The 22797-nt window shown below is 41.1% G+C and overlaps 1 protein-coding gene across 1 annotated transcript; it reads right to left on the bottom strand.

The window, feature by feature from the left end:
- Nucleotides 1–115: 115 nt before the first annotated feature.
- rbm25b (RNA binding motif protein 25b) lies at nucleotides 116–21991 on the bottom strand. Its single transcript, XM_058046190.1, has 17 exons — nucleotides 21669–21991; nucleotides 21136–21233; nucleotides 20840–21045; nucleotides 20688–20745; nucleotides 19523–19683; nucleotides 19254–19436; nucleotides 19086–19169; nucleotides 15937–16220; nucleotides 13698–13815; nucleotides 13538–13627; nucleotides 13340–13413; nucleotides 2196–2346; nucleotides 1625–2042; nucleotides 1249–1544; nucleotides 1067–1165; nucleotides 950–997; nucleotides 116–618 (listed from the first exon to the last, which is right to left on the bottom strand). The coding sequence occupies exons 2-17, from the start codon at nucleotides 21209–21211 to the stop codon at nucleotides 526–528; spliced, it is 2439 nt and encodes an 812-aa protein (XP_057902173.1). The 5' UTR covers nucleotides 21212–21233; nucleotides 21669–21991; the 3' UTR covers nucleotides 116–525.
- Nucleotides 21992–22797: the final 806 nt, after the last annotated feature.

Here is a 22797-nt window from a genome sequence, read left to right as displayed (position 1 = left end):
CCGCCCCTGAATGTACGCGATGCGTTCAGGGGCGAGTCATTCCTTAGCAAAATGATCTCTTGTTATTTGAAAAGTTAAACGTTTCCTAAAAGTACAAAGTAAAGTAACAAATGACTACAAAACAACTAAATTTTATTCAAACATTTACTAATACAAAAAAAAAGTAGCTAACGCTAACATTCTCCAGCCGTGGTTATGACAATGGCCGCCTTGATGCTTTAGCTGCATGGATGTTGTGGGCCGACGTTAGCGTGTTTTCACACCCAATCCATCCACTAAAGCACAAACATTAGCATAGCAGCACCGTCTCACACACTTGATGAAGGCAACGCGGCCGGAGAACAAAAGAAGCAGATAAAAACGTAAATGGTCCCGGATGTCAATCAGCTGTACCTTTCCAAATGATTTGATCAAGTGACTATTTACAAAAAAAAAGGTGACGGTCTCGAAGATGGCGAGCAGCAGGTAAGGACAAGTTGCTTTGTTTGGGGGGACGACAAAACCAACTATTATACAACCTTTCCATTATTTGACCAACCCGATCTTTTTGGCCTCCGTTTCGTAGATGAGTAACCTCCACATCTTCACGATGAAGACTTCGGCTTCTTCATCGAGAACCTGTGAAAGGTCGAGATGGTGAATGGTCATGGTTTAATTACAATTGAATGCATCTCATAATCAGTTCCACATGTCCAAAAGGAGTAGGAAGAAGCAAAGCTTATTAAATCCTACCCCTCCATCTGGTACTTTTACAATCAGTAACTGTTACATTTGTTCAATTCCTGCTTTCCATAATAGAGTTTTTTTTTTTAGACAGACTCCCTTTATTGTCATTGCACAAAAACACAGTAGTGAAATTGCCAACGAAATGTCGTCATTGTTTTTTTTTAAATAATGTACCTCATACATGATGTTTCATTCGCCTTGTTAATGATAAAAGTGAACTCACCATAGCAACGTCGTCCAAGATGCCCTGTGGGGTGCTGTGAGCCATCACCTGAAAACAGACGAGCGCAGGCATTGGACGCATGGATCGAACGCCACAGGAGGAATACAAGATGGCTACCTTGGAGCAAACAAAGTCCACCAATGTTGGCTCCTCCTCTCCGATGTACTCGATGATCTTCTTATTGATCCAAGGGCGAACACGTCGTTCCATTAATGTCTACAGCGAGAGACAAAGAGAGAGCAATAACGTTTCATGCAGCGAAACAGGAAGTGAGCACATCAAAACAGTCGCATCCCTACCGTGTCCACCATGGACCAGTCCAGCGGGTAGGAGAACAGGTCCGGCTTCGCTGTGGGAATCTTCTCGATCAGGCTCTTGATGTGTTTGCGTTTCTCTTCAGAGTTGGGCCCTTTGACGGCCGTGATTGCGGCGCCGTCCACCCCGAGACTCTTATCGTCATCGTAGTCCAGAGGCACCAGCTTCCTCTTGCGCGGCTGTTCCTCCATTTCCTCCTCGTCAAACTTGTCGAAGACGCTGTCGACGGGGAGCTTCTTTCTTTTGCCGACGTTGGGCTGACTGGGACTTCCTGTTGCACCTGCGTGAAGAAACGAAGACGTCAGCGTGATGTTTCCACCAACATGAAGACATCTTGGATGCATTTTGAAGGCAACTCACCTAGTTTGAGGCTGAGGCCAATTTTGGGTCTGTTCTCGTCCTGAGGGAGAGCATCAGGAGGAGAGTTCTCGTGCGGGATGATGATGCCGCACGGCGACTCGTTTCCGGGCGTGTCAGGAGACACGTTGCCACTGGCCGAAGAAACCGAGGGCGCCGCCGTGATGGGCCTCATTGTGGGCTTCAGGCAGGGTTTCACTTCGGGGTTGTCTTCCTCGTCATAATCATCATCCTCGCCTTCTTCTACCTCATCGTCGGAGCGTGCAGGGCCCGGGCGAGCCTCTGGTCTGTCTTGGTCCTCTCTGTGATCCCGGTGGTCTCTGTGGTCCCTTGAAATCCTGTGGCGCTCCCGTGGCTCCTCGGGCTCCGGCTCGTGGACCACAGGAGGACGTCTCAGACGCTCCTCCTCTTCCTCTTCCATCTGCACCAATAAAACGGTAAGGAGAGCGCCGGGGATACATGAAGACACCACGATATGTGCAAGGAATCATTAAGTGACCTTCACAAAGACAAAACACTTGCATGCTCGCTCGCTCGCATGCTCACGCACACACACGGTAAATTAGCAACACACCCTGCGTAGCTCTGCGTCTGGATCTGGATGTCCCTCGTCGAGCAGCCGCTGTCTGATCTCCTCCAGCTCCTCCTTCTCCCTCTTCCTGTCACGCTCGTCCGCCTCCACCTCCTTCTCTCGGTCGCGGAGCCGCTTCTGCAGTGCACTGCCCCTAGTGGTCACAGCGAGCAACAACATGCTTCAGAACAATGGCTGCCTTTTTTTCCCCCCCCGCCTCAAGTCTGACAACGCCATAAAACTCCAGTGTTTGAGGACGGTGATTTTTGAAAAAAAACGTAAGGGGTTAGTATGTCGTTTTTTTTTTTCATTTTTTCAACTAGCTGAAAATGCACTTTTCTGGTCAAAAAAGAGCGGAAACCTCACACACACTAAACAGGGGCCCCAGGAGCACCTAAAAATGGCATAAAATGCCAGTTTTTGAGGGCGTTGATTTTTGAAAAAAAACGTAAGGGGTTAGTATGTCGTTTTTTTCATTTTTTCAACTTGCTGAAAATGCACTTTTCTGGTTAAAAAAAACACCAGAAACCTCACACACACTCACCAGGGGGCGCAGGAGCACCTAAAAATGGCATAAAATGCCAGTTTTTGAGGGCGTTGATTTTTGAAAAAAAACATAAGGGGTTAGTATGTCGTTTTTTTCATTTTTTCAACTTGCTGAAAATGCACTGTTCTGGTCAAAAAAACACCAGAAACCTCACACCCACTCACCAGGGGGCCCAGGAGCACCCAAAAAGCGCATAAAATGCCAGTTTTTGAGGGCGTTGATTTTTGAAAAAAAACGTAAGGGGTTAGTATGTCGTTTTTTTTCATTTTTTCAACTTGCTGAAAATGCACTTTTCTGGTCAAAAAAAGAGGGGAAACCTCACACACACTCACCAGGGGGCCCAGGAGCACCTAAAAATGGCATTAAATGCCAGTTTTTGAGGGCCTTGATTTTTGAAAAAAAACGTAAGGGGTTAGTATGTCGTTTTTTTCATTTTTTCAACTTGCTGAAAATGCACTTTTCTAGTCAAAAAAACACCAGAAACCTCACACCCACTCACCAGGGGGCCCAGGAGCACCCAAAAAGCGCATAAAATGCCAGTTTTTGAGGGCGTTGATTTTTGAAAAAAAACGTAAGGGGTTAGTATGTCGTTTTTTTTCATTTTTTCAACTTGCTGAAAATGCACTTTTCTAGTCAAAAAAACACCAGAAACCTCACACCCACTCACCAGGGGGCCCAGGAGCACCCAAAAAGCGCATAAAATGCCAGTTTTTGAGGGCGTTGATTTTTGAAAAAAAACGTAAGGGGTTAGTATGTCGTTTTTTTTCATTTTTTCAACTTGCTGAAAATGCACTTTTCTGGTCAAAAAAAGAGGGGAAACCTCACACACACTCACCAGGGGGCCCAGGAGCACCTAAAAATGGCATTAAATGCCAGTTTTTGAGGGCCTTGATTTTTGAAAAAAAACGTAAGGGGTTAGTATGTCGTTTTTTTTCATTTTTTCAACTTGCTGAAAATGCACTTTTCTGGTCAAAAAAAGAGGGGAAACCTCACACACACTCACCAGGGGGCCCAGGAGCACCTAAAAATGGCATAAAATGCCAGTTTTTGAGGGCGTTAATTTTTGAAAAAAAACGTAAGGGGTTAGTATGTCGTTTTTTTTCATTTTTTCAACTTGCTGAAAATGCACTTTTCTGGTCAAAAAAACACCAGAAACCTCACACACACTCACCAGGGGGCCCAGGAGCACCCAAAAAGCGCATAAAATGCCAGTTTTTGAGGGCGTTGATTTTTGAAAAAAAACGTAAGGGGTTAGTATGTGTTTTTTTTTTTTTTTTTTCTCAACTTGCTGAAAATGCACTTTTCTGGTCAAAAAAAGAGGGGAAACCTCACACACACTCACCAGGGGGCCCAGGAGCACCTAAAAATGGCATGAAATGCCAGTTTTTGAGGGCGTTGATTTTTGAAAAAAACATAAGGGGTTAGTATGTCGTTTTTTTCATTTTTTCAATTTGCTGAAAATGCACTTTTCTGGTCAAAAAAAGAGGGGAAACCTCTCCCACACTAAACATGGGCCCCAGGAGCACCTAAAAATGGCATAAAATGCCAGTTTTTGAGGGCGTTGATTTTTGAAAAAAAAAAACGTAAGGGGTTAGTATGTCGTTTTTTTCAGTTTTTCAACTTGCTGAAAATGCACTTTTCTGGTCAAAAAAAGAGGGGAAACCTCTCCCACACTAAACAGGGGCCCCAGGAGCACCTAAAAATGGCATAAAATGCCAGTTTTTGAGGGCGTTGATTTTTGGAAAAAAAAACGTAAGGGGTTAGTATGTCGTTTTTTTTCATTTTTTCAACTTGCTGAAAATGCACTTTTCTGGTCAAAAAAAGAGGGGAAACCTCACACACACTCACCAGGGGGCCCAGGAGCACCTAAAAATGGCATAAAATGCCAGTTTTTGAGGGCGTTGATTTTTGAAAAAAAACGTAAGGGGTTAGTATGTGGTTTTTTTCATTTGTTCAACTTGCTGAAAATGCACTTTTCTGGTCAAAAAAACACCAGAAACCTCACACACACTCACCAGGGGGCCCAGGAGCACCCAAAAAGCGCATAAAATGCCAGTTTTTGAGGGCGTTGATTTTTGAAAAAAAAACGTAAGGGGTTAGTATGTCGTTTTTTTCATTTTTTCAACTTGCTGAAAATGCACTTTTCTGGTCAAAAAAACACCAGAAACCTCACACACACTCACCAGGGGGCCCAGGAGCACCCAAAAAGCGCATAAAATGCCAGTTTTTGAGGGCGTTGATTTTTGAAAAAAAACGTAAGGGGTTAGTATGTGTTTTTTTTCATTTTTTCAACTTGCTGAAAATGCACTTTTCTGGTCAAAAAACACCAGAAAAATCACACACACTCACCAGGGGGCCCAGGAGCACCTAAAAATGGCATAAAATGCCAGTTTTTGAGGGCGTTGATTTTTGAAAAAAAACGTAAGGGGTTAGTATGTCGTTTTTTTCATTTGTTCAACTTGCTGAAAATGCACTTTTCTGGTCAAAAAAACACCAGAAACCTCACACACACTCACCAGGGGGCCCAAGAGCACCCAAAAAGCGCATAAAATGCCAATTTTTGAGGGCGTTGATTTTTGAAAAAAAACGTAAGGGGTTAGTATGTCGTTTTTTTCATTTTTTCAACTTGCTGAAAATGCACTTTTCTGGTCAAAAAAACACCAGAAACCTCACACACACTCACCAGGGGGCCCAGGAGCACCCAAAAAGCGCATAAAATGCCAGTTTTTGAGGGCGTTGATTTTTGAAAAAAAACGTAAGGGGTTAGTATGTCGTTTTTTTTCATTTTTTCAACTTGCTGAAAATGCACTTTTCTGGTCAAAAAAAGAGGGGAAACCTCACACACACTCACCAGGGGGCCCAGGAGCACCTAAAAATGGCATAAAATGCCAGTTTTTGAGGGCCTTGATTTTTGAGAAAAAAAAACGTAAGGGGTTAGTATGTCGTTTTTTTTCATTTTTTCAACTTGCTGAAAATGCACTTTTCTGGTCAAAAAAAGAGGGGAAACCTCACACACACTCACCAGGGGGCCCAGGAGCACCTAAAAATGGCATAAAATGCCAGTTTTTGAGGGCGTTGATTTTTGAAAAAAAACGTAAGGGGTTAGTATGTGGTTTTTTTCATTCGTTCAACTTGCTGAAAATGCACTTTTCTGGTCAAAAAAACACCAGAAACCTCACACACACTCACCAGGGGGCCCAGGAGCACCCAAAAAGCGCATAAAATGCCAGTTTTTGAGGGCGTTGATTTTTGAAAAAAAAACGTAAGGGGTTAGTATGTCGTTTTTTTTCATTTTTTCAACTTGCTGAAAATGCACTTTTCTGGTCAAAAAAAGAGGGGAAACCTCACACACACTCACCAGGGGGCCCAGGAGCACCTAAAAATGGCATAAAATGCCAGTTTTTGAGGGCGTTGATTTTTGAAAAAAAACTTAAGGGGTTAGTATGTCGTTTTTTTTCATTTTTTCAACTTGCTGAAAATGCACTTTTCTGGTCAAAAAAAGAGGGGAAACCTCACACACACTCACCAGGGGGCCCAGGAGCACCTAAAAATGGCATAAAATGCCAGTTTTTGAGGGCGTTGATTTTTGAAAAAAAACGTAAGGGGTTAGTATGTCGTTTTTTTCATTTTTTCAACTTGCTGAAAATGCACTTTTCTGGTCAAAAAAACACCAGAAACCTCACACACACTCACCAGGGGGCCCAGGAGCACCCAAAAAGCGCATAAAATGCCAGTTTTTGAGGGCGTTGATTTTTGAAAAAAAACGTAAGGGGTTAGTATGTCGTTTTTTTCATTTTTTCAATTTGCTGAAAATGCACTTTTCTGGTCAAAAAAACACCAGAAACCTCACACACACTCACCATGGGGCCCAGGAGCACCCAAAAAGCGCATAAAATGCCAGTTTTTGAGGGCGCTGATTTTTGAAAAAAAACGTAAGGGGTTAGTATGTCGTTTTTTTTTTTCATTTTTTCAACTTGCTGAAAATGCACTTTTCTGGTCAAAAAAAGAGGGGAAACCTCTCCCACACTAAACAGGGGCCCCAGGAGCACCTAAAAATGGCATAAAATGCCAGTTTTTGAGGGCGTTGATTTTTGAAAAAAAAAACGTAAGGGGTTAGTATGTCGTTTTTTTTCATTTTTTCAACTTGCTGAAAATGCACTTTTCTGGTCAAAAAAGAGGGGAAACCTCACACACACTCACCAGGGGGCCCAGGAGCACCTAAAAATGGCATAAAATGCCAGTTTTTGAGGGCGTTGATTTTTGAAAAAAAACTTAAGGGGTTAGTATGTCGTTTTTTTCATTTTTTCAACTTGCTGAAAATGCACTTTTCTGGTCAAAAAAAACACCAGAAACCTCACACACACTCACCAGGGGGCCCAGGAGCACCTAAAAATGGCATAAAATGCCAGTTTTTGAGGGCGTTGATTTTTGAAAAAAAAAACGTAAGGGGTTAGTATGTCGTTTTTTTTCATTTTTTCAACTTGCTGAAAATGCACTTTTCTGGTCAAAAAAAGAGGGGAAACCTCACACACACTCACCAGGGGGCCCAGGAGCACCTAAAAATGGCATAAAATGCCAGTTTTTGAGGGCGTTGATTTTTGAAAAAAAACGTAAGGGGTTAGTATGTGGTTTTTTTCATTCGTTCAACTTGCTGAAAATGCACTTTTCTGGTCAAAAAAACACCAGAAACCTCACACACACTCACCAGGGGGCCCAGGAGCACCCAAAAAGCGCATAAAATGCCAGTTTTTGAGGGCGTTGATTTTTGAAAAAAAACGTAAGGGGTTAGTATGTCGTTTTTTTCATTTTTTCAATTTGCTGAAAATGCACTTTTCTGGTCAAAAAAACACCAGAAACCTCACACACACTCACCATGGGGCCCAGGAGCACCCAAAAAGCGCATAAAATGCCAGTTTTTGAGGGCGCTGATTTTTGAAAAAAAACGTAAGGGGTTAGTATGTCGTTTTTTTTTTTTCATTTTTTCAACTTGCTGAAAATGCACTTTTCTGGTCAAAAAAAGAGGGGAAACCTCTCCCACACTAAACAGGGGCCCCAGGAGCACCTAAAAATGGCATAAAATGCCAGTTTTTGAGGGCGTTGATTTTTGAAAAAAAAAACCGTAAGGGGTTAGTATGTGGTTTTTTTCAGTTTTTCAACTTGCTGAAAATGCACTTTTCTGGTCAAAAAAACACCAGAAACCTCACACACACTCACCAGGGGGCCCAGGAGCACCCAAAAAGCGCATAAAATACCAGTTTTTGAGGGCGTTGATTTTTGACAAAAAACGTAAGGGGTTAGTATGTCGTTTTTTTTCATTTTTTCAACTTGCTGAAAATGCACTTTTCTGGTCAAAAAAAGAGGGGAAACCACACACACACTCACCAGGGGGCCCAGGAGCACCTAAAAATGGCATAAAATGCCAGTTTTTGAGGGCGTTGATTTTTGAAAAAAAACTTAAGGGGTTAGTATGTCGTTTTTTTCATTTTTTCAACTTGCTGAAAATGCACTTTTCTGGTAAAAAAAAAAAACACCAGAAACCTCACACACACTCACCAGGGGGCCCAGGAGCACATAAAAATGGCATAAAATGCCAGTTTTTGAGGGCGTTGATTTTTGAAAAAAAACGTAAGGGGTTAGTATGTGGTTTTTTTCATTTTTTCAACTTGCTGAAAATGCACTTTTCTGGTCAAAAAACACCAGAAACTTCACACACACTCACCAGGGGGCCCAGGAGCACCTAAAAATGGCATAAAATGCCAGTTTTTGAGGGCGTTGATTTTTGAAAAAAAAAGTAAGGGGTTAGTATGTCGTTTTTTTCATTTTTTCAACTTGCTGAAAATGCACTTTTCTGGTCAAAAAAACACCAGAAACCTCACACACACTCACCAGGGGGCCCAGGAGCACCCAAAAAGCGCATAAAATAAAATGCCTGTTTTTGAGGGCGTTGATTTTTGGGAAAAAAAGCATAAGGGGTTAGTATGTCGTTTTTTTCATTTTTTCAACTTGCTGAAAATGCACTTTTCTGGTCAAAAAAACACCAGAAACCTCACACACACTCACCAGGGGGCCCAGGAGCACCTAAAAATGGCATAAAATGCCAGTTTTTGAGGGCGTTGATTTTTGAAAAAAAACGTAAGGGGTTAGTATGTGTTTTTTGTTTTTTTTTTCAACTTGCTGAAAATGCACTGTTCTGGTCAAAAAAACACCAGAAACCTCACACACACTCACCAGGGGGCCCAGGAGCACCTAAAAATGGCGCATAAAATGCCAGTTTTTGAGGGCGTTGATTTTTGAAAAAAAACGTAAGGTATGTCGTTTTTTTTTTCATTTTTTCAACTTGCTGAAAATGCACTTTTCTGGTCAAAAAAAGAGGGGAACCCTCTCCCACACTAAACAGGGGCCCCAGGAGCACCTAAAAATGGCATAAAATGCCAGTTTTTGAGGGCGTTGATTTTTGAAAAAAAACGTAAGGGGTTAGTATGTCATTTTTTTCATTTTTTCAACTTGCTGAAAATGCACTTTTCTGGTCAAAAAAACACCAGAAACCTCACACACACCCACCAGGGGGCCCAGGAGCACCCAAAAAGCGCATAAAATGCCAGTTTTTGAGGGCATTGATTTTTGGAAAAAAAGCATAAGGGGTTAGTATGTCGTTTTTTTCATTTTTTCAACTTGCTGAAAATGCACTTTTCTGGTCAAAAAAACACCAGAAACCTCACACACACTCATCAGGGGGCCCAGGAGCACCTAAAAATGGCATAAAATGCCAGTTTTTGAGGGCGTTGATTTTTGAAAAAAAACGTAAGGGGTTTGTATGTCGTTTTTTTCATTTTTTCAACTTGCTGAAAATGCACTTTTCTGGTCAAAAAAACACCAGAAACCTCACACACACTCATCAGGGGGCCCAGGAGCACCTAAAAATGGCATAAAATGCCAGTTTTTGAGGGCGTTGATTTTTGAAAAAAAAAACGTAAGTCGTTTTTTTCATTTTTTTAACTTGCTGAAAATGCACTTTTCTGGTCAAAAAAAGAGGGGAAACCTCTCCCACACTAAACAGGGGCCCCAGGAGCACCTAAAAATGGCATAAAATGCCAGTTTTTGAGGGCGTTGATTTTGAAAAAAAACGTAAGGGGTTAGTATGTCGTTTTTTTCATTTTTTCAACTTGCTGAAAATGCACTTTTCTGGTCAAAAAAACACCAGAAACCTCACACACACTCATCAGGGGGCCCAGGAGCACCTAAAAATGGCATAAAATGCCAGTTTTTGAGGGCGTTGATTTTTGAAAAAAAACGTAAGTCGTTTTTTTCATTTTTTTAACTTGCTGAAAATGCACTTTTCTGGTCAAAAAAAGAGGGGAAACCTATCCCACACTAAACAGGGGCCCCAGGAGCACCTAAAAATGGCATAAAATGCCAGTTTTTGAGGGCGTTGATTTTTGAAAAAAAACGTAAGGGGTTTGTATGTCGTTTTTTTCATTTTTTCAACTTGCTGAAAATGCACTTTTCTGGTCAAAAAAACACCAGAAACCTCACACACACTCATCAGGGGGCCCAGGAGCACCTAAAAATGGCATAAAATGCCAGTTTTTGAGGGCGTTGATTTTTGAAAAAAAACGTAAGTCGTTTTTTTCATTGTTTTAACTTGCTGAAAATGCACTTTTCTGGTCAAAAAAAGAGGGGAAACCTCTCCTACACTAAACAGGGGCCCTAGGAGCACCTAAAAATGGCATAAAATGCCAGTTTTTGAGGGCGTTGATTTTGAAAAAAAACGTAAGGGGTTAGTATGTCGTTTTTTTCATTTTTTCAACTTGCTGAAAATGCACTTTTCTGGTCAAAAAAACACCAGAAACCTCACACACACTCATCAGGGGGCCCAGGAGCACCTAAAAATGGCATAAAATGCCAGTTTTTGAGGGCGTTGATTTTTGAAAAAAAACGTAAGGGGTTAGTATGTCGTTTTTTTTCATTTTTTCAACTTGCTGAAAATGCACTTTTCTGGTCAAAAAAAGAGGGGAAACCTCTCCCACACTAAACGGGCCCCAGGAGCACCTAAAAATGGCATAAAATGCCAGTTTTTGAGGGCGTTGATTTTTTAAAAAAAACGTAAGGCGTTAGTATGTCGTTTTTTTCATTTTTTCAACTTGCTGAAAATGCACTTTTCTGGACAAAAAAACACCAGAAACCTCACACACACTCACAAGGGGGCCCAGGAGCACCCAAAAAGCGCATAAAATGCCAGTTTTTGAGGGCATTGATTTTTGGAAAAAAAGCATAAGGGGTTAGTATGTCGTTTTTTTCATTTTTTCAACTTGCTGAAAATGCACTTTTCTGGTCAAAAAAACACCAGAAACCTCACACACACTCATCAGGGGGCCCAGGAGCACCTAAAAATGGCATAAAATGCCAGTTTTTGAGGGCGTTGATTTTTGAAAAAAAACGTAAGTCGTTTTTTTCATTTTTTTAACTTGCTGAAAATGCACTTTTCTGGTCAAAAAAAGAGGGGAAACCTCTCCTACACTAAACAGGGGCCCCAGGAGCACCTAAAAATGGCATAAAATGCCAGTTTTTGAGGGCGTTGATTTTGAAAAAAAACGTAAGGGGTTAGTATGTCGTTTTTTTCATTTTTTCAACTTGCTGAAAATGCACTTTTCTGGTCAAAAAAACACCAGAAACCTCACACACACTCATCAGGGGGCCCAGGAGCACCTAAAAATGGCATAAAATGCCAGTTTTTGAGGGCGTTGATTTTTGAAAAAAAACGTAAGGGGTTAGTATGTCGTTTTTTTTCATTTTTTCAACTTGCTGAAAATGCACTTTTCTGGTCAAAAAAAGAGGGGAAACCTCTCCCACACTAAACGGGCCCCAGGAGCACCTAAAAATGGCATAAAATGCCAGTTTTTGAGGGCGTTGATTTTTGAAAAAAAACGTAAGGCGTTAGTATGTCGTTTTTTTCATTTTTTCAACTTGCTGAAAATGCACTTTTCTGGACAAAAAAACACCAGAAACCTCACACACACTCACAAGGGGGCCCAGGAGCACCCAAAAAGCGCATAAAATGCCAGTTTTTGAGGGCGTTGATTTTTGGAAAAAAAAACGGAAGGGGTTAGTATGTCGTTTTTTTTCATTTTTTCAACTTGCTGAAAATGCACTTTTCTGGTCAAAAAAAGAGGGGAAACCTCTCCCACACTAAACAGGGGCCCCAGGAGCACCTAAAAATGGCATAAAATGCCAGTTTTTGAGGGCGTTGATTTTTGAAAAAAAAACGTCGTTTTTTTCATTTTTTCAACTTGCTGAAAATGCACTTTTCTGGTCAAAAAACAGCGGAAACCTCACACACACTCACCAGGGGGCCCAGAGGCACCCAAAAGCGCATAAAACGCCAGTATTTCAGGGCGTTGATTTTTGAAAAAAACGTAAGGGGTTAGTATGTAGTTGTTTTTTTTCAACTTGCTAAAAAAGCACTTTTCTGGTAAAAAAAAAACACCGAAACCTCACACACACTCACCAGGGGGCCCAGGAGCACCTAAAAATGGCATAAAATGCCAGTTTTTGAGGGCGTTGATTTTTGAAAACATATGTCGTTTTTTTTTTCATTTTTTCAACTTGCTGAAAATGCACTTTTCTGGCCAAAAAAACAGGGGAAACCGCCCTCACACTAAACAGGGGCCCCTGAGGCACCCAAAAAGCGCATAAAATGCCAGTATTGGAGGGTGTTGATTCTTGACAAAAAACGTAACGTAGTTTTTTTCATTTTTCAAAGTACGGCCCGGGGCCACATCCGGCCCGCCAAGTGTTTGAATACGGCCCGCCCAATCTTTCAAAAGTATTTAATTTAAACTCAACATACAACCTGGCATCATGGCCTGAGCCAACCTTTTGATGGTTGTATCAATTTCGTTGTTTGACATGGTCTGTTGTTTACAAAGTGCTCCTGAAAAAAAGAGACACAAGCACATAATAATAATAAAAATTAAAATAATAATTATTATATTATTATTATAACTATTATGATTATTATATTTATTATATTAATGCTAATTATTATATTAATTATATATAATATTGTTATATTTGCATATTTTACCTAATAATAATATAATAATTATTATTTTAATTATTATAATATTTTATTATTTTTAAAATATTTAAATATAAATATAAAATAGTAAATAATAATAGCAGATTGCATGACAATTTTACAGATACAATAATACCAGGTGGACTGTTACGTGTAAAATATATAGTCTGCCCCCCCCCCGGAAATTTTGTTATATCAATGCGGCCCGCGAGTCAAAAAGTTTGCCAACCCCTGGGTTAGTATGTCGTTTTTTTTTCATTTTTTCAACTTACTGAAAATGCACTTTTCTGGTCAAAAAAAGAGCGGAAACCTCACACACACTCACCAGGTGGCTCAGAAGCACCCAAAAAGCACATAAAACGCCAGTGTTTGAGGGCGTTGATTTTTTACAAAAAACGTAAGGGTATGTCGTTTTTTTTATTTTTTTCAACTTGCTTCTAATGCACTTTTCTGGCCAAAAAACAGGAAAAAAAGGTGCATTGCTCTCCACTTATCAACATGACAGCATCTGTCGTCACCAACCTGTAATATTTGGGGTCATCTCGGTCATCATCATAGTCCTCCAGGAACTCTTTTAGTCGCTTGCCTTCCTTTAACTGACACACAAATTGAATTGGATAACAATCACTGTTGCATATTTTCTGAAAGATCAAATGACATTTAGAACTAAAGTATATATTTAAAAAATATAAAAACAATGCATCAGGAAGTCTCTCTTACCATCTCTCGTCTGCGCTCATCTTCCCTCTCAGCATCTTTGCCGTAGTCTCGTGCTTTCTTTCTCTCCCTGAGCTCCCAGTTTTTTAGGCGCTGTAAGCAGTGAAATTAAACCTTGGTACTTATGTTATTCAAAGTCTTGTACAAAGCATCCTACTCTCACCTCCTGGTAGGCTGCTTCTTTGTCTCGGAGCTTCCTCTCCAATCGCCTGCGTTCGTGCACGTCCTCTTCATCCTCTTGCTCTCGTTTCTTTTCTCTGTCACGATCTCGGCTCTTCTCCCTACAAAAAGGAGTGCTAAAGTTAAGTTAATGCGATTTGTGTTTTTACATACACAGTAGACAATGATTTAAAATAACCTATTACAACTTGAATAGTTCAGGGGTGAATTACTGTATGTAGCAACCCCCTAGCACTACACGGTCTACAAAAAAAATAAAGATGAACTTTATTCTACTGTTAAACAATACAATTAAAGCAGGTACGTTAGCCCAAGCTCTACTCGCCAGGCGCCTCATGTTGTCGTTAGGTAGTCATTCAACTTATGGTGTGTAACTCGCCCAAGCGCTTCGTCCGTGTTCGCGTCAATTTTGTCATCAAACACAACGGGTTCCCTCTCATCATTGTCAGAGTCTGTCGTTGTTAGGTACTCGGGCGGGAGCAACGTCAACTTTGATCGTCTTGTCTTTTGTCAACCCTCCTAGAATGCTAGCAAGCGCTCAATTCACTTCACTTGGCTTGGCTTTCACAGGAGCGATAGTAGCGGTGTTGTTGGACCGCTCCAGAGGCATGGCAGACATTAAGATATGTTCTGTACATGTTATGTGAAAGTCTCTTATTGGTTTATGACCGAAGTATTACATCCCTGTGTCAGCAGGAAATGGTCTACACTCACTCAAGCGGAGCGCTTACCCAAGTAGAACAACATTTTTACAGCGATTGGAAGACACAAAAATTGTAGATTTGTCAGAAAATTAAAAACTTAAGTGTGCCTTGTAGTGCGGAAAATACGGTGTATTATTTCAGGGCTCTACATTAAAAACAAAAATGACTTGCCCATGGGAAATCCTTAAGGTGAGAACTACTTGCCCGAACTTGCCCCATGTAAAATGAAAAGACTGCCATAATGATATCATCTCATTTTTGTGGCATCACATGAGAATCTCAAATAAAGATGAAATGATTAGCATTTCTTGTGGTTGTTTTCCTACATAGATCATGACGTTGCATGGAAATCTGGATTGTCAAGAGACTTCTAGAAATGGAACTGCTAGATTTTGTAGCTTGTGCTTTTCAAGCTTTTAGCTTGAAAGCTGCGTCATATGCCTTTCTTTTTGCATTTTCCATGATGAGGGTATGTTCATGCTAATTTAATTTATGCACAAGACAAGAAGTTGCAGTCTTCCTCGACGCATATACAGTAAACCTCGGATATATCGGACTCGGATATATCGGAAATTCGCTCACAACGGACAGATAAAAAAGAACCGATTTTTCTGTAATGCATTTCCAATAAAAATTCATTGCATATATCGGATTTTTTATAACGGATTTCGCCTATTTCGGACAAAATCTCCAGTCCCGTTCCAATTTCCCTCGCATATATCGGATGGCCGCATCGTGTCTTTTTCCTGGCTCCAGATTTAGGACAAATATAAAAGTGAGTGACGTCAATAATACTAGCACAGCAGTGAATGAGATCTTAACCTCACTACTGGAAATAACGTAGGCCTGACGGGCGTAACAGGGCCTAGCTTAATTAACAATTTGTTATGCTCAGAGTCCAATAAAGTTAAATTCTCATTACCTTACGTCTCTTTTCATTGCCCAGTCCAGGTACATTGGAAACATAGTCAAGGAAGTGCCTTTTTATAACGGATAAAATCCGATTTACGCATATACCGGATATAAATCCGGTATACGCATATAACGGATTTCGCTTATATCGGACAAAACCAGTGGGAACAATTGAATCCGATATATCCGAGGTTTACTGTATATTCCACCGGTCTTAATCTTACCTTTTCTACTCGAGAGCCCCTGGCGGTCGTTAGAAAAATTACATAAATTGGCCGCATCACTGAATAAGCCGCAGGGATGAAAGTTTGGGGAAAAAGTAGCGGCTTATAGTCCGGAATTTACGGTACTTGCCCAAATTTTGTTTCAACTTGCCCCGGGCCATCGGTACATCATTATAGTCGAGCCCTGTATTTGTTTATAAACTTCAATAAACCAACAAAAAATTTAATGTTTACGTGAGATAAAAACATGAAATAAATGTGAGTGAATGGTCTGTGTGTGTACCACACCCCCTCACCCGAAGTCCAGATAAGTCATTTCCAATGGGTGCCCAATAGTTTGGAGTGGAATATATTTGTGAGCAGTCAAGGTGATGTTCTTTACCTGGACCGGCTGCGAGCAGCGCTCCTGTCTCGGCTGATGTCCCTCTCCCAGTCCCGCTCTCGTTCTCGCTCTCTGGTCCTGCGCTCGCGGTCTTTGTCTCGGTCCCTGTCCCTCTCTCGCTCCCGTTCCCTTTCCCTCTCCCTCTCTCGCTCCCTCTCCCGCTCCTTCTCCCGCTCGCGGTCCCGTCGCTCTCTCTCCCGCTCCCGCTCCTTTTCCCGTTCCTTCCGTTCCCGCTCGAACTCCAGACGCTCCTTCTCGCGCTTGTCCTTCTCCTCCTCCAGTTTCTGCGGAGGAAAGCACAGGGAGGGTCATGTGACTGCAAGAGTGAGGGGAGTGTAAGCACTCAGCTTGCTGCAGTGCACAGATCAAGTGGTTTCCAGACTGTGAGGACAAGACGAGGAGCTTTCATACGCTTTTTACTCGTCGATGCAAACGGCTACAACATCCTCACCTTTACTTGCGGTATAAAGTACAGTTTAGCATAAAACGTAACTGGAAACCACTTTATAAAACGATCAAAAAGATCTGTGGAACAATGGCAACGAGAAAAAGGCACGGCAAGAGATAATGCTTTTACTCTCTCCTTAAGAGTGCTCCTCTCAGCACAAGGAAATACAGAAACAAAGAACAGCCGTCAGTCTTTGCTTGAACTAGTTTGGGACTTACAGGTGTCGAACTATGGACTCAGCCCTTCGCTGCCCCTACAAGCCTTTTAAGTTAGGCCTGGGAGGAAAGCAGGTCACACGGTATACAATGGGAAAGACATGATGGGATTGTGTCTTGCTTAAGCATCATTATTATTAATAATGTCATCAACAAAAACAACCTTTTTATTCCAGTCAGTACATTGGATACATTGCAAGAAAGGAACATCAACAACATTTCTGCACAGATAAATTTAAATATTGTAGAAGCAGTCTTACCCCTACAGAAGTCCTCAGGGGGGTTCTTGGCGACTCAAGACACACATACACACACACACACACACAAACACACACCTCAACTCCGCCTTTATGAGTATTACACACAAGGCTTTGAGTGGAGTTTTGCAATTAAGAACAGGCTGTTTACAAACCATCATGCAGCTACAAGCAATCAGCTGACGAGCAGCTATGATGGGCAAGCCTTGGGTCTAATTCAATGCTACACCAGGATACTGACAATATAACAAAGGGAATATTGTTTAGTAAATAGATGTTAATCAGAGTACATCCCATAAACTATTGCACTTACCTCTTTACATCAGCCGGTTGTCTTTGAATAAGCTATAAGATGAAGTGGTAAAACTTCTAAATGTTGGGTGTATTCAAATAGCGATGCAGCCTCAATTCATTTGTGTTGTCCACTTTAATAAATAAGTAGTCATAAATATAAATTAAGGGTTATGTAGATTTAAATCGCTTTCATTAATTCTTTTTTTTCAACTTGCTGAAAATGCACTTTTCTGGGTAAAAAAAAAACAGCGGAAACCTCACACACACTCACCAGGGGCCCCAGAAGCACCCAAAAATGGCATAAAACGCCAGTGTTTGAGGGCGTTGATTTTTGACAAAAAACGTATGTCTTTTTTTTTTTCATTTTTTCAACTTGCTGAAAATGCACTTTTCTGGCCAAAAAAACAGCGGCAACCTCACACACACTCACCAGGGGCCCCAGGAGCACCCAAAAATGGCATAAAACGGCAGTGTTTGAGGGCGTTGATTTTTGACAAAAAACGTGTTAGTATGTCGTTTTTTTTCATTTTTTCAACTTGCTGAAAATGCACTTTTCTGCTCAAAAAAACAGCGGAAACCTCACACACACTCACCAGGGGGCCAAGGAGCACCAAAAATGGCATGAAATGCCAGTGTTTGAGGGCGTTGATTTTTGACAAAAAACGTATGTTGTTTTTTTCAACTTGCTGAAAATGCACTTTTCTGCTCAAAAAACGCAAAAAACTTTTATAACTACAATGTTTTTTCTAATAACACTATGCCACTTACATACATGAATACAAAAAGTATTTCAATAGAAAAAAAATATTTTTTGTCATTGTTATTTTTATTGTTTGTGGATTTTTTTCCCACAAATGTATAAAATTAATATTACTATAATACTAGATTTGTGCAAAGAGAGACCATTTCTTACCTCTATTAAGCACCTGGTACTTTCTGCAGTTGAGCAAATAAAACACCACCTGCCACTATATAAACAGCATCATAGTAAAAACGAAATGCTGCTCCAAGTGTTTTCCCTTATTGCTAACAGATAAGAATACAAGGCATGAGTTTGTGACTGCATGCTCAAAAAACACATTTAACACAAAGGCAGAGTGAGCCAGGCACTGACAGACCACGACAGCAACACCTCACAACACCACCACATGCAGATGCACGTACCTTCAAAAGTCTTCAGATCAGTGTACCGCTGTGGAGAGGACACCCCCCTCTCCTAAACCCGGTAATAGTTAAGACTACAGCAGATTACTGCAGTGGTTATTGCAAAAAAAATGTTTCTGCTTCAAACATAACCATCGTTATTATGACAATACTTGTTTACAGAGGACTCGCAGGAGGTTGACGCACTCTTTGGCTTCCAGGAGCACCATCAATGGGCACAAAGTGGATAGTGTGAGCTGGAAAAGGATGCCGTCAAACGGGCCAAAGTGCAGTGCAGTTGCCCCTCTGCCAGTCCTCAAGAGGGGGGTGCCCAGTTTATGTAGAAAGTAAAGGAAGGCTCATACTTACATCCTATCCTCGCAACTTTTTCCAAAGCTCTGAGATTCATCTTGCTTTAGTCACCATATGATCACTATCATAATGGTGGGGTTTAATGAATAGATTAGCTTTTTAAGTAACTTTACATTGTCTCCATGCATTTTTTTTGTATGCGTGTGTGTTTGTGTGTGTATGCAGTAAATGTACTACACAAGTGACAAAATATGTCCAACTATGATTTGTCAACATTGCACATGAAACATTACATGAACAGTAGAGCAGGTTCAAATGTGTCGCAGTGTGTTTTTAATGGCAGCCAATTGCTCGTGCAGTTTGCATGTTGGTAAATGTAAATCAACTACTGCTGAATGTGCAAGCTACAGGAGTGAACTACATGATCAGCTCCTGTCCAAAACCTGCAATATCAACTAGAGGACCAAAAAGTTATTTTACCTTGTGAGTGTCTCGAAATTTACTAATCTCTCTGGAAATCAGGTCTCTCTTGTCATCCTCCATATCAATTGTGTTCAAGTCATCCTAAAGGATTAAAAAGGAAAGAGACGTTCTTGAAATAGCTGACACATTATTTTATGCCGAGACTGGAAAGGTGCAGGAATCTACCTCTTCCTTTCTGTCCTTTTTTCTCTTTCGCCGCTGGGAATCTTCATCCTGTGAAGGCGCGTTGAGCTCGTCAGCATACTCCCGCATTAGTCCGTCTATAGCACCTTTCACATTTAGATCCTTCTTCTTGGTCTCCTCGTCCAGAACCTCCTCTTTATCATCCCCATTGTCTGCATCTACCTTCTTTTCAACACAAGCGGGTGATTTAGGATACTGCCAAAAAACTGTGTTTCCGGAAAGGAGGAGGGGGAAAAAAAAGACATTCCTACCCCATTAGCACTCTTCTTCTTTGCCTTCCACTCATCTAGCTGTGCTTCCGTCTTGGCGTCCACCTTCACGAGAAGGTTTTTGTCACCGATGTGCAGGTCATGAAGCAGCCGCAGGGCTCGCAAAGTGGACTCTGGCTCTTTGTACTCACAAAACCCAAAAGCTGCCCATAGACAAATATAAATGATTAGAGGACGACAGCTCACATGCGGTCGAGAGCCATGAGTGAAAGACTTTTATTCTTCTCGCCGTGAGACAGTATGCATATATAGTAGAACCTCTAACAGCAAAGGTCCCTGAAGTCTTACACAGCCAAATTAGCAAATATACCACTAAACCCACAGAAGAAATCCTGATGCAAAAGTGGTTAACTTATTTTTACACTTGCATGATAGTTGCGAATGCTAATAATGTAAATCAACTTGTTAGTAACATACAAATAGTAGGGCTGCAGCGATTACTCTTATATTTCGAATACCTCGATTACAGGAATTAGTTACTCGATTAGGCTGCATGGTAGAAAGTGGTTAGCACACAGGTCACACAGCTAAGAGACCCGAGTTCGATTCCACCTTCAGGCATCTCTGTGTGGAGTTTCCATGTTCTCCGCGTGCATGCGTGGGTTTTCTCCGGGTACTCCGGTTTCCTCCCACATTCCAAAAACATGCTAGGTTAATTGGTGACTCCAAATTGTCCATAGGTATGAATGTGAGTGTGAATGGTTGTTTGTCTATATGTGCCCTGTGATTGGCTGGCCACCAGTCCAGGGTGTACCCCGCCTCTCGCCCAAAGACAGCTGGGATCCCCGCGACCCTCGTGAGGATAAGCGGTAGAAAATAAATGAATGAATTTCAGTAGAATACTCGATTACTAAAATATTTGATAGCTGCAGCCCTAGTAAATTGTGACAATGGTATTTACACTTTTATAAGAGTTAATGTTACAACGATAAGAAATGTATGACATTATGTCATGCTTTCAAGATGGGGTGAAACCCTTTAAAAAAATGCCAAATCTATGGCTGTCCGCCACAAATGAAAAGGATTTTTTTTTCATACAAAACAATTTTGTAATGGTGACAGTTTGGGGATGGAACATATTAATTCCTCGTCTTTTTAAATCCAAACTAATTGGGCATCATGGAAGTAAACTGCCATTTCTGTTTACCTTGAAGCTTGCCTGAGGCTCCTTGGACTCTTTTCCAGCTCAAGACTATTCCACATTTCTGCAACAGATGCAGGAAAGGCCAACAAATACGGTGGTCAGACTAATCCGTTAAAGTACAAGACATACAGTAGAATAAAACCCTGCCCCCTTACCGCCAGCAGCTGTCTAATCAACATATCAGACGCTTTTTCTGATATGTTCCCCACAAACACTGTGGTGGTCGGGCCACAGTCTTCGTCTTTGGCTCGGAGAAAGGCATCTTTCTTGTGAACAGGAGGTTTACTGACCACAGGCAGAGACGACACCATTACAGGGGTGGGAGTCATGATGCCCATGTGAACAGGAATCATTGGAGCTGCTGAAACAACAACTTGTTTAATAACTATAGAATATGCCATTTTTTTTATTTTGAAATAGATTTAAAGATAAAATAAAAGGCAACCTGTACCTGTAGGGAAGCCATACTGAGGGGGTAACCCAGGAGGGGGCAACAGTGGCCGGTTTAAATGAGGAGGGAATGACATCCTGGGTTCGAGTCGAAACAACCTGATATGGAAATAAGTTCCACTTTTAATATATGTTGTAACGATTGAACACAGATGATAAACATGACGCCAAGAATATGAGTGACATTATAATACTTTTGTGTAACATTCGCTAAGGTCGGTGAATCATTCAGCCGACACATGCTACTTGTTGTTAACTGTGCTAAGGAAATAAGACAAGTAGCTGGGTGTCTAAAAGTTTCAATATTTTATAAAAGAGCTGGCACGTATATTTTCAAGAGGTTGCTCTTTACCAACTTATTCATGACAACTAAAACGACCGAGGGCCAAGCTAACACTAAAGCAACCATTAACCACGCCACATTACCCGGCATGGCTAAATACGCTAACATACTATATGCCGCAGCTAAGAAGCGGCCAGCAGTTTCGGTTAATTAATACTGGCAGAGATTAAGACAATGTGAGTAATACGTACCCCAAAATAATTGTCGTATGAGCGTATACAGCAACAACTTGGATAATTTTACGTGCAGAATCCTTTCTAATGCACCGGTAGTTGGATTAGCAACAATGGCTAGTCACGGGCCCTCTTACACAGACAAGCGCCTCTTTGGAGCGGCAGGAGAAGAGCGCTTGGTGTATGTTTCTAGTTGTTCCCGACGGACGGCGCTTCACTGAGCAGGACAGGAAGGTCTGTTTAAATCAAACGACAACATTGGTATATGCTAAATGTATTCATTTGTATTCACTGATGTGGAAACTGTGTGTATTATTGTCCTTAAACGCACGTTTTCCAATAAATAAAATCGACACCTAGTGCGTTTTTAATCAATGGGGTGCATAACAAGGGAATTGCAGGTAGATGCGTTCCAGTTGCCTCGGAAGTCGGCACACTCGAATTGTAGGCGTTTTCAAACTGTCAGAAAGTCAAGTCAAAGCCTTTGTTTGATATTTATGATGTTGTATGTTTTTGTCTATTCAAATGAACATGAAAGAATTACGTCCCTTGTGCATTAGTCATTGTTCTGCCCTTACTTATACTTATAGGTGACAAATTGCGTTAATTAACATATAAGGATAATAACACGCCTGGGTTCAGAAGTTGGACCGCACCGTGAGTAAACGATAAAACGCTAAATTTACGTGTCACACCTGAAGGCGTCTTTAGCCAGTCGGTACATACAGTATGTTTATATCCCAATGAGCTAACACTGACACCCTGGACATTTTTGTAATCGTCCAGATTAAAGTTATTGGAACTGTGTCTTATTTACCAATTAAAACTACCGAACCAGTTCCATGTATTTTCCATAAGTAGTATTCATTTGTGTTATTTCTATCCCAGTAAATGAAAAATTGGAAATGTTTACACAGACACTGACACGCTAATCTTACTTGTTTTAAATAATCGTTTAATTTGTTGTTTCAAAATGCATCACAAAAAGGTTGCCATGGTGTTGGTGTTTGGAGGTAGCAGCTGTGCAGCGAGGGCTGCAGTTGACAAGCATGTGACGTCACTTTAGGCGGGTTACTTTTTTTTCATCGTAGAAAGTGCTAGAACAAACGAAGCACACCCTTTTCGTTTCTGGTATCCCTCCGACAGC

The sequence above is a fragment of the Doryrhamphus excisus genome, chromosome 1, assembly GCF_030265055.1.
Source record: "Doryrhamphus excisus isolate RoL2022-K1 chromosome 1, RoL_Dexc_1.0, whole genome shotgun sequence".
Lineage (NCBI taxonomy): Eukaryota > Metazoa > Chordata > Actinopteri > Syngnathiformes > Syngnathidae > Doryrhamphus > Doryrhamphus excisus.
Note: the sequence above shows the minus strand (reverse complement) of the source record. Positions and strands in the feature narration are given on the sequence as shown.

Bases quoted from the DNA above. Each gene is read 5' to 3' on its own strand.
- rbm25b (XM_058046190.1), bottom strand. From the start codon at position 21,211: ATGTCATTCCCTCCTCATTTAAACCGGCCACTGTTGCCCCCTCCTGGG. The intron at 1,166-1,248 runs GTAGGGATGCGA...CTCTCGCTGTAG, and splicing joins ACTGGTCCATGGTGGACACG to ACATTAATGGAACGACGTGT. The intron at 998-1,066 runs GTAGCCATCTTG...GTCTGTTTTCAG, and splicing joins TGGACTTTGTTTGCTCCAAG to GTGATGGCTCACAGCACCCC.